General features: G+C 39.0%; 1 protein-coding gene and 1 long non-coding RNA gene across 13 annotated transcripts in view; one reads left to right on the forward strand and one right to left on the reverse strand.

The window, feature by feature from the left end:
- The window catches only part of RNF220 (ring finger protein 220), a 362,501-nt gene that overhangs the window by 266,495 nt on the left and 79,846 nt on the right, over window positions 1–16,160 (forward strand). For 6 of the 12 annotated variants that reach the window (XR_012086369.2, XM_020783272.3, XM_078392818.1 and 3 more), the window contains 3 exons: window positions 1,175–1,217; window positions 10,728–10,849; window positions 12,272–12,404. Coding sequence is in view for 11 of the 12 variants with exons in the window: in XM_020783272.3 (XP_020638931.1) it covers window positions 1,175–1,217; window positions 10,728–10,849; window positions 12,272–12,404 (298 nt within the window). In the remaining variant the exon portion in view is untranslated. Of the gene's footprint in view, window positions 1–273; window positions 432–491; window positions 632–1,174; window positions 1,218–10,727; window positions 10,850–12,271; window positions 12,405–16,160 lie in introns of those variants that run through there. The other 6 variants (XM_072997529.2, XM_078392819.1, XM_078392820.1 and 3 more) reach the window with 3 other exon arrangements.
- LOC144589030 (uncharacterized) lies at window positions 7,639–13,272 on the reverse strand. The gene is made up of 2 exons (XR_013544874.1): window positions 13,153–13,272; window positions 7,639–7,757 (listed from the first exon to the last, which is right to left on the reverse strand). It is a non-coding gene; the product is annotated as an uncharacterized LOC144589030 (long non-coding RNA).

A 16,160-nucleotide genomic window follows, 5' to 3' on the forward strand; every position in this document is an offset into this window, starting at 1 on the left:
CTCAGTCTTCTCTGTGGGAACTATAAACAGTGAAGGGGGGATTGATTCCCGTTGCTAATGGACGGGGACGGGGATCAGGCGTCTGTGTTTCTGGAGTCCAGGCTGTCATGACTGCTGTTATAATTGGAAGGGCTTGGGTAGGTATCCTGCAGCAGTGCACTGAGTTAGAGTAGGTGGTGTGAAGGAAGCAGCGTTCTGGCGGAAAGACCCCGGTTCAGCTAGCGGCCGGTTTCTCCGTTGCCATGAGAACAACTTCCTCTCCCTGAACTCTCACCTCACGCAGGCCGCGACGGCTCGTCACATGATCGCAGCTAATATGGCGGCGACCGCTGTTGCAGGGAGCTGAGTGCAGGTGCCGGGGCCGTTGCCCGTATCCGCCCTCATCCCCGGCCATGCAGAGCGAGAGGAGGGAACCCGGTGGCCGGGAGGAGGTGCAGACAGGGCGCGTCTGTGGGGCCGGGGCATCTCTGGGGCTGGAGCCAGCTATATCTAGGGGAAGAAATGGGGCTTGTTTACATCCGACCTGCGGGGGTTGGGCTATCATTCCTTAGAGTAGGAATGGTCTTTACATGTGGTAAATTTGGAGGGAATCTTTTCGTGTGAGCCGAGAACGGCCCCCACTAGGGACCAGGTAGGACGGGTTTTATTTACACGAATGTGGAAGTGAGTCAATAGGATGGAGTTTTTTTCTTTGGTGTCTGGAAAGTGTTGGCTAAAGTGAGCTCATTTTGAAAGATTGTTTCAATATACATACAACAGTCTTTTGAAAGATTGTTAATATACATACAGCTATATTAACATTTGATAATAGGTTGTAGCCTTTCTTGTCGTCTTAGGGCTTATGAGAGTGGAAGGATGTGGAACTGCCCAAGAAGTTAGGATGGGTTGTGTATTTTTTTTATATGAAGGTCCTTTAGCTCTATGTGAAGAAAGGTGGGCATGCTTACATTTGAGAAAGTTTTGTGAAGACTATTAAACTTTAATGGTGATTTGAACTGGTAAATGGAAAAGGGAAGCAGCCCCCAAAATGGGAACTCATAAGATGCATGGCAGTGTTATGTGTTTATATCATCCCTGCTGCCCACCAAACTTTTTCTCAGAATGAGTTTAAAACTTTATTATTTTTCACTAGTAAGATCCTAATGCTTCCTTTGTTCTTGTCTTTTCCTCTCAGACCTTCCTGCGAGTGAGAGCAAATAGACAGACCCGACTGAATGGTAAGTATGGCACCTGTACTATTCCCCACTCTATTGCTTCTGGGAGAGTGTCTTGTAACATGAGTGTCGGATAGGCCCAATATTTATTTATTTTTTCATTTACTGGCATCTGTGGCTAAATGTGAGGAAATTTTTCAAGCTTGCATATGTCACTTTTATTCCTAATCCGTTATATTTCTCCTTGATTCTTTTGGAAGCTGTGACCATCTTTCTTTTAACATAGATTGGTTGCAGTTTCAAAGTAGATGTTAATAAATACCTGAGGAGGTGATGGCATACATTGTATATGGAACATCTTTGCACTCAGTGTAATCTCACTGCTTAGCAGTTTTACTTTTTGTTTGTGAAATACATTAATAATTGCATAACATCACATTTATTTATTTTGCAAAAGTTACGTAGTAACTCTTTATTTTAACTAATTTCATTTTTGTTATTAGTGCCCAGAAATGAATTATACTCAGTCAAAAGTAGGAAAAATGAAAATGCTGTTCCTCAAAGTCAACTGTAAATTATCCTGACATTGCAGAGGAAAAGCAACATATCCATTCATATCTGAATGCCAGTAAGCTTCAGTAATGTAAGATGTATGTTGGTGATGCTTTCTATGTCAGTTGCAAGAAAGAGCTCTTGAATTAAGATTAACGAGGGTTGTGCACTGCATGGTGAATACACGTGATTTGCCTTTCACATAGAGAAACCATAGAAGTCTTTATACTACTGAATAATCTCAGTGTATGATTAATGGATGCCATTGTAGCATTCCATCTATTGATCGTCTCAGATTCATTCCCTTGTGGCACTTGGAACTGCTACTGGAGATGCCTGTTGGAGAAATACTAATATTTTTCCAAGAGCTTTAATATGCTCATGGTGATTTTTGAAATCGGACCACCATTTCCCGAACATACTGCATATCTTTTATTCTAAATAAAAGATTCTAAAAACAGTAGGGATGTACCGTTTGGAGTTTTTGGACTCTCAACTCCCAAGAATTCCTAGGCAGAATTCTGGGAGTTCTAGGCCACAAATTCACACTTACATTTTGCTCACCTGGAACAAGGCCTTGTCTCAGAGGCTGCATGGCCTAACTCTGGCCTACTTTCTGTTGTTTTGTTAACGTACAAAAAAAGGAAATTGCTGTGGTATTTCCTGGACATTGTAGTTCTTCATGAGGAACCTGACACAGAGCCTAAAGGGCAGTAGGACTACAGTTCCCAGGAAGCACTGCAACAGTTTTGGTTTTTTTAAATTAACATTGGGAAGTGGGCCAGAGCTAGGCCATGCACTTTCTGAGACAACCCTCTGATCCAGGAGACTGAAATATATATGTCTGTAGATGTGTATTCTGGAATTCTTGGACAATTCTGAGAGTTGAAGTTAAAAAAAATTCTGAATGCCATCTCCTTAGTTTAGTATTATGAGAACAGATTTCAGTAAACCTTCAGCTTATTTGGATTGAAATATGGGCAAACTAACACATTGCCCCAAGGAGGCAATCAAAAGCTTTCAGTTCGAATTAGCCATTATATACCATGTTTTTCAAATCTTACAGTGTATGTAATAGTAAATATGTCTTCACTGTCCAGTTTTTACATCTGTACATAATAACTGGAAATAACAATTATGTTGATGATTCTGGCATATAGTTACTGCAGTACTTGACAACTCCTTTCTAGGGGAACAGTATATTCTATTGGTATCCCATCTGCTCCTGCTGATTTATTTCTTCCAAATGCTTTGAAAGCAGCTTTAACTTCACTTTGTAAAATTCTAAGTTCTTCCTCACATAATTCTTCAGAGGAATCTGTCATCTTAGCATCTCTTCTATATAATAAACATATTTTTCCACCTTCTATTTCTTTCCCCGGTCAAATAGTTGATCTTAATAGTTGAATTTTCTTCTTCCTCTTGATCTTAAATTTCCCTTTGACTTCTGGGATCTTATGAAAGAGATCTCCTTTTACTCCTTTTGTAGTTCTCTTTTGTTTCTCTCCACTGATTATTGCAATGGTTCACTTTGTCTTTAGGTGATGGTAGCTGAAAAATTGCATTCGGAATTTTGACTCTCTTTTTTGCTTTTCATCTGACCTTAACACTTAGTGTTTTGTTTCCGTCATCCATCTAGGTTTTCTTGTCTTTTAGCTAACAGAATTGGCTTTTTGCATTCTTTCCTGATAATATCTCTGATTTCAATCCACAGTTCTTCGAGTTCATAGTCAGTTGAGTATAGTGCTGGAACTTGATCAGAAATATTATTTAAATTATATTTTGTCACTAGAATTCTTTTAGTGTGTTTTTCTCAACTTTGTTTGAATTTTTGGTAGAAACAATTTGATATCAGTACCACAATCTGTTTTGGCAGAGATAATACAGCTTCTCCTACTTCCAATTATGTACTCCAGTGGCTCCCAACTCTAGATAACCCAGGTGTTCTTGGACTGCAGCTCCCAGAAACCGTGGCCAGCACAGCTAATGATGAAGGCTTCTTGGAGTTGCAGCCCGTGAACACCTGGGTTGCTCAAGGTTGGGAACTATTAATATAGACTATTTGATTTCTATATTGGCTGGTGATGTCTGTATGTATGGTCAATTTGTTTGGTTACTGGAAGCATTTATTTGCAACAAGAACAGGTTGTCTGTGAGCCACTCCTGCTTCATTTCTGATTTCTAGGCCATATTCTGCAGCAATATTTGGTTCTGCTTTATGTCCTAATTTTGCATTCAAGTCACCAGTGATTATCAGTATATCTTGTTTTGCTATGTGATGTTTCAACCTGGATATATGCAAAAAAAGATTCTTTCTTTCTTTCATTCATTCATTCATTCATTCATTCATTAGATTTCTATCCACCCATCTAGACCAAGGGTCTACTCTGGGCGGTTTACAAATTTAAAACTAATAAAACCAAAAACATATAAGTCCAAGATGGCGAAGTATAAGTAATTAAGATATGGCAGGAGGAAAAGCCTGCACAAATAGCCAGGTTTTAAGTTTATTCCTGAAAACACCTAGAGAGGGAGCCAGGCAGATCTCGATTGGCAAGTTATTCCAAAGGTGAGGGGCCACTGCCGAGAAGGCTCTGTTCCTCGTTCTTTCCTTCTGGACCTTCCTTCAGCATTCTTCTTTCCTTCTGGACCTCCCTTCAGCATCTTTAGTGGGAGCATAGACATGAATGGAGGTTATGTTGATAGATTTTCCTTGAAGTCTTATTGATATTGTTTAGTCAGACCTTGCATGACAGCTCTTAACAGCCTGTGCTATAAACTTAATGAACTCTTGTACTTTTTGTTCATCTTTTTTTGGTGGGGGTAGTTTTAGATATTTCCTAGTCCATAAACAGAAATAAAATCCTTTCCCCCTCCTCCCCAATGTAACTGGCTGAAATCATTATACTTTATATGCTAAACTTCCTTTCTGACTTACTTTGTGCTTTTGTGAATCATTTACTGTTTTATTTTTATTTATTTTTTAAAATCTCATTGGTTGTTTCTTTGGAACCCTCACAGTACTGAGTAAGTCTGCCTTTCCCCAAATGTTTTCTCTTTTTTGTTGTTATTGATAATCTTTTGTGAGGATGTATTCGCGAAGGCTTTCACGGCTGGGATCTAATGGTTGTTGTGGGTTTTTCGGGCTCTTTGGCTGTGTTCTGAAGGTTGTTCTTCCTAACATTTCACCAGTTTCTGCGGCCGGCATCTTCAGAGGACAAAAGTAGCACTCTGTGCTTTTGTGAGGACTTGCTGAAAAATTATTTAGTATTTCTTGTGCAGCATTAAGTATTTTGACGATTGTTGAGAGAATTCTAGCAGGTAATGGTTTTCAGAGGGACGTGGTGGCGCTGTGGGCTAAACCACAGAAGCCTGTGCTGCAGGGTCAGAAGACCAAGCAGTCGTAAGATCGAATCCACGCGACGGAGTGAGCGCCCGTCGCTTGTCCCAGCTCCCGCCAACCTAGCGGTTCGAAAGCATGCAAATGCAAGTAGATCAATAGGGGCCACCTCGGTGGGAACGTAACGGCATTCCTTGTCTAAGTCGCACTGGCCATGTGACCACGGAAGATTGTCTTCGGACAAACGCTGGCTCTATGGCTTGGAAACGGGGATGAGCACCGCCCCCTAGAGTCGAACACGACTGGACAAAAATTGTCAAGGGGAACCTTTACCTTTTTAATGGTTTTCAGAGAAGAGTAGGGTAGAGCAGCAAAAGCAGCTGTAAAAATAGAAGTGAACTTTAATCCACAGTAGTAGAACACAGTGAAATGAGATAAGAGAAATGTCGTTGCAGGAAACTAAGATTAGAATGATCATGGAGTGAATTGACAAAGAAGTTTATAGAATGAGTTGATTTACAGAAATAGGCAGAACAAATATGTGAGGGATGTTTTGTTCGCATTTTTGTCACTGCTGCTAGGTAGTGGATTATGACTGTTTCTATCCCTATATGGTAATATTTATATATTTTTTCTTTCCTTTCTTATGAATAAAACAGCTTTGCAAGACTAATAATGTGTTCAAGGTAACATGTCGAGTTGCTAAGAGTCAGAAAGAATTGGTAGATAGAATTGTGTGTGTGTTAGAAGAAACACAGCAGTAGAGTCCTGTTGAACAAAACACCATGTAGTTTGATCTTAAGAATTCTGCTAATGTACACATTGTAACCTGTTAACCTCAGCTATCTGAGACCTTCTCCACTGCAGGCTCTGTGTAAGCAGAGGTCTCATTCAAGTTGGTAGATTACTAAGCTTCGCCTTGTATTCATTGTATGAGCATGATGTTCCTTTCGTGTCCCTCCTTCGTCCCTCAAACAAAATGGTTCTATTAGTAGAAATCCATATTTCACCTCAGGAAATTCCTATCTCCCTCCCTGTCAGTTTCATATGTTCATTCATAAGCATTGTGTTATTTTTCCCACAGTCATGGGTAATCCACATGAAAATTTGTCTGTGTTTTATAAAATATGCATTTTTACATACATTGCATAGTGAGTGATTAACTTTAATAGTATTTTATTAATTTTAAGGGAAAAAATAGATTATAGAGTTTGACAGTGTGTAAATGGCATATTGAGCCATTAGTTTATTTGGGAGGTTATAGTTATGTAGGTTGTTTCCAAATTCACACCAAACAAAGTGCTCATACATCAATGAGTTCTTGAGAAGTTCAGGGAACTAGAACAAACAGATTGGTTTGGACTTGAAGTAATAATGTTGGGCAAACAGTTGTTACCAGGTTAGAAACATTGCAGGTTTGGGGATTCAGCAGGAGCAAGTGGATGTGGCACCAGCCAGGAATTGTAGGAAGAACAGAGGGCAAGAAAAAACAAGCTTAGCAGAAGAAAAGGGACACATACTGGGTCTTCCCTCTACATCAGTGGTCCCCAAACTTTTTGACATCAAGGACTGGTTTGACTGGGGGGGGGCATCTGTGCGTGTGTGTATGCGTGCGGGAGTACATCTGTGCGTGCATGGGGGGCATGCCTCCATGCATGTGTGCGTAGGGGTGTGTGCGTGCATGGGGGTATGTGCATGTGTGTGGGACGCACGAGATCTGTCTCTGCAGCCTGGTCCTGCCAAGGCCACAGACTGGTACCGGGCCACAGATCCCTGCTGTAGATGACAGTATTCATGATAAGTGGAATGCAGAATGTGAGGTCAGATTTTCAGTGTAGGAATAACAGACAAGATGGATCCAGGATATACAAGTTATGTATGGCAGGAAGATGCAGATGAATTCCAAGGTTTCTAGCTACTTTGATAGATGTAGTGTTCATGTCTTTGGGAGACTTTGAGAAATCATTTGTATGCTTATGTATAAGAAGGTTTACCAAGGCACAGAGCCATGGGAAACAAGGCAGAATATGCAAAACCTAAGGAAAAGACACAGGGACTCAGCAAGATTAGAACCCTGCCTATTTGCTCCAGAGTTGGTATAGTAAAAATGGACAATGGTTGTAATGAAGATGAAAGTTTGATGAGAAAGATTGCTTGACATTAAGGACACCTTGGTGCAATGAGTCCCTCCAGTGATATAATTATTATTGTAGTATTAATGAAAGTGAGTGACCTCCTTGCATCTCTGGTTGAGAGGTAGAATAAATAAGCTTTGTTACGGGAATACGGGGGAAAAAGACCAGCAATCAGAGATGTTTAAGTGGAAGTCTCTTTTCTTGCTGCTTTATTCAGATTTAAAAAACAAAAAACAAAATCTTTGACTTGAGGGTACGGAAGAATCAAGCCAGCCCACCTCCCCCTCTACTTCTGTCACAGAAGTACAGAGGAGAAGGATTAGTGAGCTAATTAGAAATGATTGCATCTATCAGCACTAATTAACAATACCTTGGTCTCACTTGTGTGTTCTTTTGAGCCGTTCTCCTTCGGGACAGCTCAGCAGTCACCCCCTTTCCTCTGGGGCTGCTCCATCCCTCCTACGTTGATTAGAAGTGATAGTTGAGCTCTGTAGCAGCCATTGGAAATTCTGCTCACAGTGGCTTTGAAACAGTCCTGATTCTTCTCTCTTGTGCTTGAGATCCAGTATTGGGCTACTGCAAAAGATAATGGAATACAAACTTTTAAAAGTTCTTCCTCACTGTATTTACTGTTTCATTCATGCTGATCTAATACTGTGGGCAAAGAGCATTTTTATTTACCAGACCTCTTGTAGGTCTTCAAGGTTGATTCAGTTACTGAGAGTGCATAATAATAAGGTCCTTGTATTTTCTGGATGGCACTGAAAATCCCGTAACCCAGGCACAAAATCAAATCCTTCACATTAATACTGTGTAGGTCATGGCAACGCACTGTATATATATAAAAAGAATAACATGCTAAGTTTTTCATTAAGTAGACACTACAGAAGCATATCTTGGCCTTCAGTTCATGCAGACTGCTTCATAAATTCTGTGTTGATTATCTTTATCTCTGCCTTTGATGCAAGTTACGTGATGTCATAGCATTTACAGCAAACAATACAGTATTTTAAAATCATGCCACTAGGAGTCAACCAGGAGTGTTACCCCAGTACTCACTGGTGACAGTGAGAGATATTTTTAAGTTGCATATGGTTGAAGCCATGCTTTGTATTCCAATGAATGGCAAGAAAACCTACATGTGAGCCAGGTGGATATGAGAAGAAAGTCTCTTTGACTCTAGACTTGATAGTTGTTCATGTGCCATAGTGTTGATTTGATGGAGCAGCCTAGATGAGTGAAAAAAAGCTTTCACATAAAATTAAAAAAAAAAACACATTTTTGGACTTTTAGCATTCTCAGGCTTGTAATCCAAAAAGTAGCTTTTTCAAGCTTTTGTTTAATATTTTCAAAACTCTTGTTTCATTTTATAAAAAGTTTTTTGATTAAGAGTCACCTTACTGAGGGAGCTTCATCTGCTATTTAACATGTTGGATCTCTCATTCTTCTTGTAAAAATGACTGTGCAGAAACACTGTTAATAACACGTTTGTTTACGATGGAGCTACATTTGTGAAATAAGTGCATGAAACATGCTTTCTCCTCCATTTGTAGAAAAGTGAGGCAAAATGCTTGTGTGTCGCATCCAGGACACAGTGTTCTCAAGGCTGTATGTTGAGTTTTCCAGTGAAAGGTGTATAGATGGTGGGGGCAAGGAGGGAGATTCCCAGGCAGAGTGTAGCTCCTTCCTGTGCTGTTAAGATGTGGAAGGGAGGAGCTGAGTAAGAGGGCAAGAGATTGAGAGACTGAATCAAGTGACTTGGGAAGTGTGTTTTTTTTTCCTGTGTATGATCAATGGCCTATTCTATATTTTCAGCCGGAAGCACTTGAGTTTGATCAAATGTTTCCTCCAGTGAAAGAGGCCGAATAGGAAAGTTGATATCTTTATTGGGCCAACATTGGTCTGCTAACAGCTTTTCCTTTTCCTGTATCTGTATTGATTATAGTTTGCAGCCTCTCTTAATGTTATAAAGTCCTTTTTTCATATACAGAGTGCAACATTTTGTTGTTTCAGAAAAGTTGTTGTAACGTACAGTATTACAGTTTTTCCAGCACATAGTGAGATTCATTGTGTCAATAATTGTTACTTCATTAAAAGACTTCTCTGCTGTGTCATCTCTTGTTTCCAGAAATAATTTCCTTGCTCTTTCTTTACTTCACATCAGTTTTGACATTACTTATTATTTTAGTTGTTCGTTTCCCTATCTGTGATTGAAATGTCTGATGATATTTTCCTAAATCCATCCATCTTAACAACTGATCTTGTTGTGTAATGCAAATCTTCTGGATGTTCTGCCCCATTAATGGTTATTTATGTTAAGCAGTAAGCTGGATAAAATCTTCTTTCCCTTGCATGTGTCTACAGTCAGGGGGAGTGGGAATGCATGTACACACAAACGTATCCAAAGTTTTAAATTTCATATGGGTGAATGAAATAAGAGGTGCATATTCTGCGTTTCTGAAAGCTTGGAAGAATAAGGAATTAAATCTAGAATTCTAGGAGTGAACAGGGATTACCAGCAGAGGTAGAGGAGCTATTAGGGGTTATGCAACATGAAATCTTCTAAATATTCTGAGCCTGTTGTAGTATTCCTCAAATTACTGAATATTTAGAAGCTCTTGCACATATCTGTGATTTCTTCCCTTTATTTCAGAAATATCGGATATTAACTGACATATGAAACATCAGGGTCAGAAGACATTCCTCTTCAAATTGTTACTCTCACTTGTGGAGAGTGTATGAGATGGAACTGAATACTCACAATCTCACATGTATTTTAACTCATTTTGGACTATTTAAAGAAAGATAAAGTTTTTCATAATTGCGCAAAATTTATACAAATGAGTTGAGAAAAACCCTGTTTTACTCTGTAATTATAGCTATTCAGATTACAAAGATACAGGGATTATGCTTTTATATTAATGGGCAACTTCTCTTAGAACAAGTTTCAGGTAAACATGTTAATCTGCAACAAAGATGTTTTTGGCACCTTATCTTACACCAGCTTTTTTTGGTCAAGTTATTCTAAAATAAAATAAAATAAAATAAACTAGGACTTGGAGAGGTGTATGTGTGTATGTATCTTTCCCCAGGGTGGGTCCGACAGGAGAAAGACATAACTAGAATCCTGCACCCCGTAAAGAATATTTGACATTTGCAGTAGAAACAACATAAGTGGAAAACTAGTTTTTCTTGCCTTTCCCAGAGGAGGAGATGTGTTCTAAGAATAATGGAGCCAGCCATGTCCCATTGAGGGAAAAGTGCTTAATCTTTGTTTGACTTAAGTGCCATGGGATGGCTAGACTAATATAGTTCACAGACAGCAATTTGGTTAAATGTGTTAAAGATTCTGAAGTAGTTGAGATAAAACTTGGACACATAGGCAGTTGCCTTTCTAATTAGACAAATGATCAAACATTTTTCACACTTGCAAGAAACAGAGGGGATGCTAGTAAGAGAGGATAGAGAAGACAGCAAGATCTGTCTTGAGGCATCATGTCTATGTAAAACATTCTTGTTTCTTTTCTCTATGCTTTCCTTGCACAGCTCGAATTGGGAAAATGAAACGAAGGAAGCAAGATGAAGGACAGGTATGTCCCCTCTGCAGCCAGCCTCTCTCAGGATCCAAGGAGGAGAGGAGTGGGCATGTCGAACAGTGCCTTGCAAAGGTAGAAGCACTAAAGGATCTGTGCTGCCTTTCACTTCTTTCTTCCTACCTTCCTACCTTCTGCTGTGCCTGCTTCTCTTGGTGGACTGGTAAAAACCAAGTTTTCAGACTGAAGACCTCAGCCTTGAGTGCTGTTATTCAGCATTGTCTCTGATTTCTGGCTTAAAGGTTTCAGTGACTTTTCTAGTGTAGCAAGAATAAATCTTTCTAACTTCTCAAAAGAAAAGGCAGAGCAGACTCAGTGACTATTTTTGGCTCTTAGAGAGAAGACTTTCCCCCTCCTGCTGGTCATTGGTTTAACCATGATACAGCAAAACCCAGCTGAAACAGTGGATTGGAATTAGGCAAGTACATGACAGCAATTTCCTAACTTCCGATAAAATCTGTTGACATCAGATGTTTATTATTTATCAAAATGCCTAATCTCCCATTTTAAAAGAAGGTGACTGGGAGCACTCTGGCAATATAGTTTGTTTGGAGACAATTGCACTTTAGTTCTTATTTTCTTATAGAATAGAAAAGACTCGATAGGTTGTAGAGTGCGTACTTGATAAAGTACATACTAATCATGTTGCATCTGATGACAAAGTGATATAGCTGACCAGAGCCTGCTGTTTTTAGCAGTTAGGACACACGGATAGCTTGACAGCAATTGCCTGTAGCTAAGTTGATCAGAAGCTTCAAGATCAGCATCAAACTGTAATTAATATACAACATCCCTGAAATAGAAAATTTCTTATTTCCATTATTAGGCATATTATTCAATATACAGAGGATTAGAAGGGTACATATGTAAATAGTAGGGTAGTTGGACTGCATGCAAGCTTTGCTAAAGAATCATTCTTCAGTGGCATCAGTGTTTCCGTACTTTACAATTTTTCTAACCTTTTGGTTTTGCTTTGTTTCAATACTTTCTAAATTTGACAGATAACACCCACAATAGCAGAGAGGTACACTGAAAGAATTTTGTTAACTTTTGTTCTCATCATAGGCACCCTTCAGTCTCGAGAGACTATGGTAATGTGCTCTGTATGGAGGACTTTTGTTTTACAGTACAGCTTTTTATCAGAAAATGAAATACTGAGGATAGGCCAGGAACACCTAAACTCAAGTACTGCTTTGGCCATGAATTCAGTGGCTGCCCTTAAATAACATGTCACAGTTAATTCCACTTGACTGAATTGCTCACTTTTGCTCAGCTTTTCTCCTAATATTAAAATGGTATTCCTAAATAAATGATGAATATCAGTCATTGTTTTATCTGAATTTGCATTCAGTTTTGCAGATGCTCTGTACCGGCATATCCCTGCTACTTCCTCCATTATTTAGCTGTGTCTGTATAGTTTCCATCGGTAGAAGTACTACCTACTGTTGTTTCTTTCAGATAATGATGTTCAATGCTTTATTTTCTTTGTCTGCTCAGAGGGAAGGTTCCTGCATGATGGAGGATGACTCTGTTGACGTTGAGAATGAGAATGGTAATCGCTTTGAAGAATACGAGTGGTGTGGACATAAGAGGATACGTGCCACCACCCTCTTGGAGGGGGGATTCAGAGGTAAGAGGAGCATTACAAGGGCTTGGTGAGATGGGTTATGGCTCTCTCTTGTTACTTGTTTGCAGATCACTTCCATGCATATCTTTTTAGAATGACCTACACATGCATTTCCTCAAGTTGAGTGGTGAGGATCCTCAAAGCAGCTTGGCATATATGGTATATTCTCAAAGAAACTTGGATAAAGAACCGTCTAAAGAATTAGTGTTTTTCACAGTATTGGTCTTCGTTATGCATCCATAACTGTTTGTCTGTTACCAGTGCATTTCATACCAGAATATATGTGCACAAAAGTAATCACATCTTAAAAAGTAAAGGCAGCAAAATTGCTCCTATAAATTTCCCTTTTAACTCTTATCTATTAGATTCTTTTTTTTTTTTAGACTTTTGTATTTTCTTCAGAGTGCTAATACGAAAGTTGTCCGCAGTATAGCGAAATTTATATCTAAGACTACGGGTATAAGATCTCATTACATTGATCAAATAGAGATTCCCTGCAGGGGTGACTTACTCAATTAAAATATGTACATGTTTTATATTTTACTATTGAAATGTATTTTATCTCATTTTAGCTGTTTATTTTGGATCTGTGTGATTTGTACACTTTTTAATATGGTCAAAATGACTAATCAAATAAATAATAATATTAGATTCTTTAAGAGGAGTCTCTTTGATGCTCCTGGCTAGTTTAGATCTGGGGACAAAGTGTTCCCTTATTTTTACTAAACTGTATGATGGACAAGTTGCTTACCTTTTATGGCAATTGGGAAGTTGATTTTTCTGCCAGAAACGAAATTTATTTTCCAATGAAAACGGGATAGGATTGTAGGACTTATGAATGAAAATAGATCAAGAAGGATATTGTCCAAAGTTGAAGAAAACAGGAGCATCCACAAACCAATCAGTTTCATTGATTCTGTTCATATTTTTAAAAAATGAAAGTTGAGAATGAAATCGTAAAAATTTCCAGTTTGGAGTGACGGAAGCTGGTTTATCTGCTGCTGGTGATGTATGGAAGTTGACAGCTAAGTCACTTTAGTACCTGCATAAAATATTAAAGGGCCGGTTATGCATTTATCACTCCATCTTTTTTAAGGCTGATAAATGAGAATTCAGCAACCTGCCATACACCTCCAGTACAGCAGCCCTCAGGGCTCCCAGACAAACACATCTTATTTTTCCTCCTTCTATTTCTTCCCCTGTGACAGGCAAAATGGCTGCAAAGGAGAGAATGAGTTATGGCAAAATGTGACCTTTGTGAGTTTTATTGGTGAATGTAATTTTATCTGTGCACCTGGCTCCTTTCTTACAGTCAGCCTTTTGCTCTGTGTCAGGATTGACTAAACTGTCTGTTCTGAACCTTTTGATTCTGTGGGAGCTTGTCTCCGTATTCCTTCAACTGGGAAACTGGTGCATTGCCTCATCAAAGTTTCAGCTTGTTGTGCATAATGTCCATAACTTAATTGTTTGTCCCAGATTGTATTTGAAATACCCCAAGGGAAAATCTCATTTAGTGAAGAAGTCAGGCTTAAATGCTGATTTAAGGTTATAAATGATACTCTTTCATTCCTCTTACCTCTTTGTGGAGGAATCTGGATGACTGTGTACTTGACGGATGATCAGTAGTTAAGGTTAAGTAGTTGAGATTAAGATGTAAGATAATAGTGTGCACCTTTGACCATTGGGAAAGACAGCACTTTGTCCACTGAAATGTGTACCTTCTCACAAGCCTCACTATGTGTGGGTTTTGTGTGTGGCGTATTCGATTTCCCTTAGAAATTACAGCTGTAGAAGGTCTGCTTGTGTTGTCTCAGTATTTGTTTAATTTCATTATATAAAAGCCTAATTGCCTGTTTTGTTCCAGGCATCCTAGCCCTCCTTGTTGCACCCACACCCATTTTTGTAAATCTTTAACTTGATTCCTTTGTCACTGTAATTTGATGAGTTTCCTGCATCTGTAGTTTTATTTCATGATTCTCAACAATCTATTTGATTGCTGCAGGGAGGTGCTTAGTTTTCAGACTTCCTCAGCTGGGGGCACTTTGTTTGTTTATGGCAGGTTGAGTATGAGAAGAATAGTATAGTGGTGTCTTGCTTAGCAATGTTAATTCGTTCCGAAAAAATCACTGCTAAGCAATTTCATCGCTAAGCGAAACATGGTTTCCCATTGAAATGCATTGAAAACCGGATAATCCGTTCCAATAGGAACGAATTGCCGTTTTTAAGCGAAAATCGGCATAGGAAACATCACTAAGCGAAACGCGGTTCCCCAGTTGAAATACATTAAACCTATTCAATGCATCTCAATGGGGGAAAAAAATAAAACACCAAATTAAAAAAGAGTCAGAACAAGTCTAATTTGGTTAACAAAGGGTTTATTAAGTGCACTTTATGATTTCAAACATTTTAAACAGTAAACTTTAACTTTATAAATAACAGAAAAACATTTAAAAAACAGCAAACATGAGGCTGTTTAAACCATCGTTAAGAGAAACAGGGGACTCCAAATCTAATTGCTATGCGAAGCATGGTCCCAACCATCGCTAAGCGAAAATCACCCATAGGGACCATCGCTAAACGAAGTGCAAAAATGCTCCGAAAAAGTCATCGCTAAGCGATTTCGTTGCTAAACGGAGCGCCCGTTAAGCGAGGCACCACTGTATTGTGATACAATGTTTCTACTGAACCTCAAATGTTTAATAGTCTACATTTTTGTACATCGCTCACACCTAATCCTGATTATAGTATTAACTGGAATATGTCATGCTGTTGATCCCATAGGTCAGAAATGCATGTGGCTAGAGTAAAGATGCAGCACCCTTAATTTTTTGTAGGAAGGAATAGTTCCTTGCAGATAATGTGGAAAATTCACATGACTAAATTTTTCTAACTTTGACATGGAGGCATAGAAACCATAGTTTCCTCAGAGCCGGTATTCCCCATATAGTCAGTGATATTTTTACTCTATGTTAATTCTATTTACTGTTCTTGTTCTCGCCATATGAAGTTTCCAAGCTGTTTCCTTAATGCAGAAGTAGACAGATTCAGTAGGTTTGGGGGCCAGTTTCATTCCCCGCACCAACCCCCTAGGGTCACAGACTTCTGCCATTGCCGAAATTTTGAGACCCAATTGTTTTCTAATTTCTCCTTAATTATGACAGTTCATGCATAGTTTAGGTACATTTGTGTAGTTGTCTTTATCAGGGAAATATGTAGCAGAGGTATGTTACCCTTACATACTCCAAAAAGTTTATCTTTACTGAGGCCAAAATCCTCTTCCCTAATGCTGGTGCTTTTAGAAGCAAATTGTCTCGAGTTATCTCCGTAGATGCGATGTGTTGTATACTGAGTAACACAATTCAGCATGCAACAGATAATGTCAATAGAAATTTCTTAATCTGAGGCAATTTGCCTCTGAAATTTATTTCTTTTGCATAGTTGTGCAAGAGGATTTTGACCGTTGTTTAAGAAATACCCACTCTCCAGGAATCTGTCTGTTTTGCTGCTATCAAATACAGTGGTGCCTCGCACAACGAGTGCCTCACACAACGATGAATTCACACAACGATGCCTTTTTCTGTCAAATTTGCTGCCTCACACAACGATGTTTCCTATGGGGGATTTTCACACAACGATCTCCCTTTTCGCTCCTGTAAAAGTGTCTTACAATGTTTGGAAGCTGTTTTAAATGATTGCAATGGTTAGTCCACCTCCTGAAACCTATGCAAACTGATTTTGGTGTTGTTCTGACACTTTGTT

The sequence above is a fragment of the Pogona vitticeps genome, chromosome 4, assembly GCF_051106095.1.
Source record: "Pogona vitticeps strain Pit_001003342236 chromosome 4, PviZW2.1, whole genome shotgun sequence".
NCBI classification, from domain to species: domain Eukaryota; kingdom Metazoa; phylum Chordata; class Lepidosauria; order Squamata; family Agamidae; genus Pogona; species Pogona vitticeps.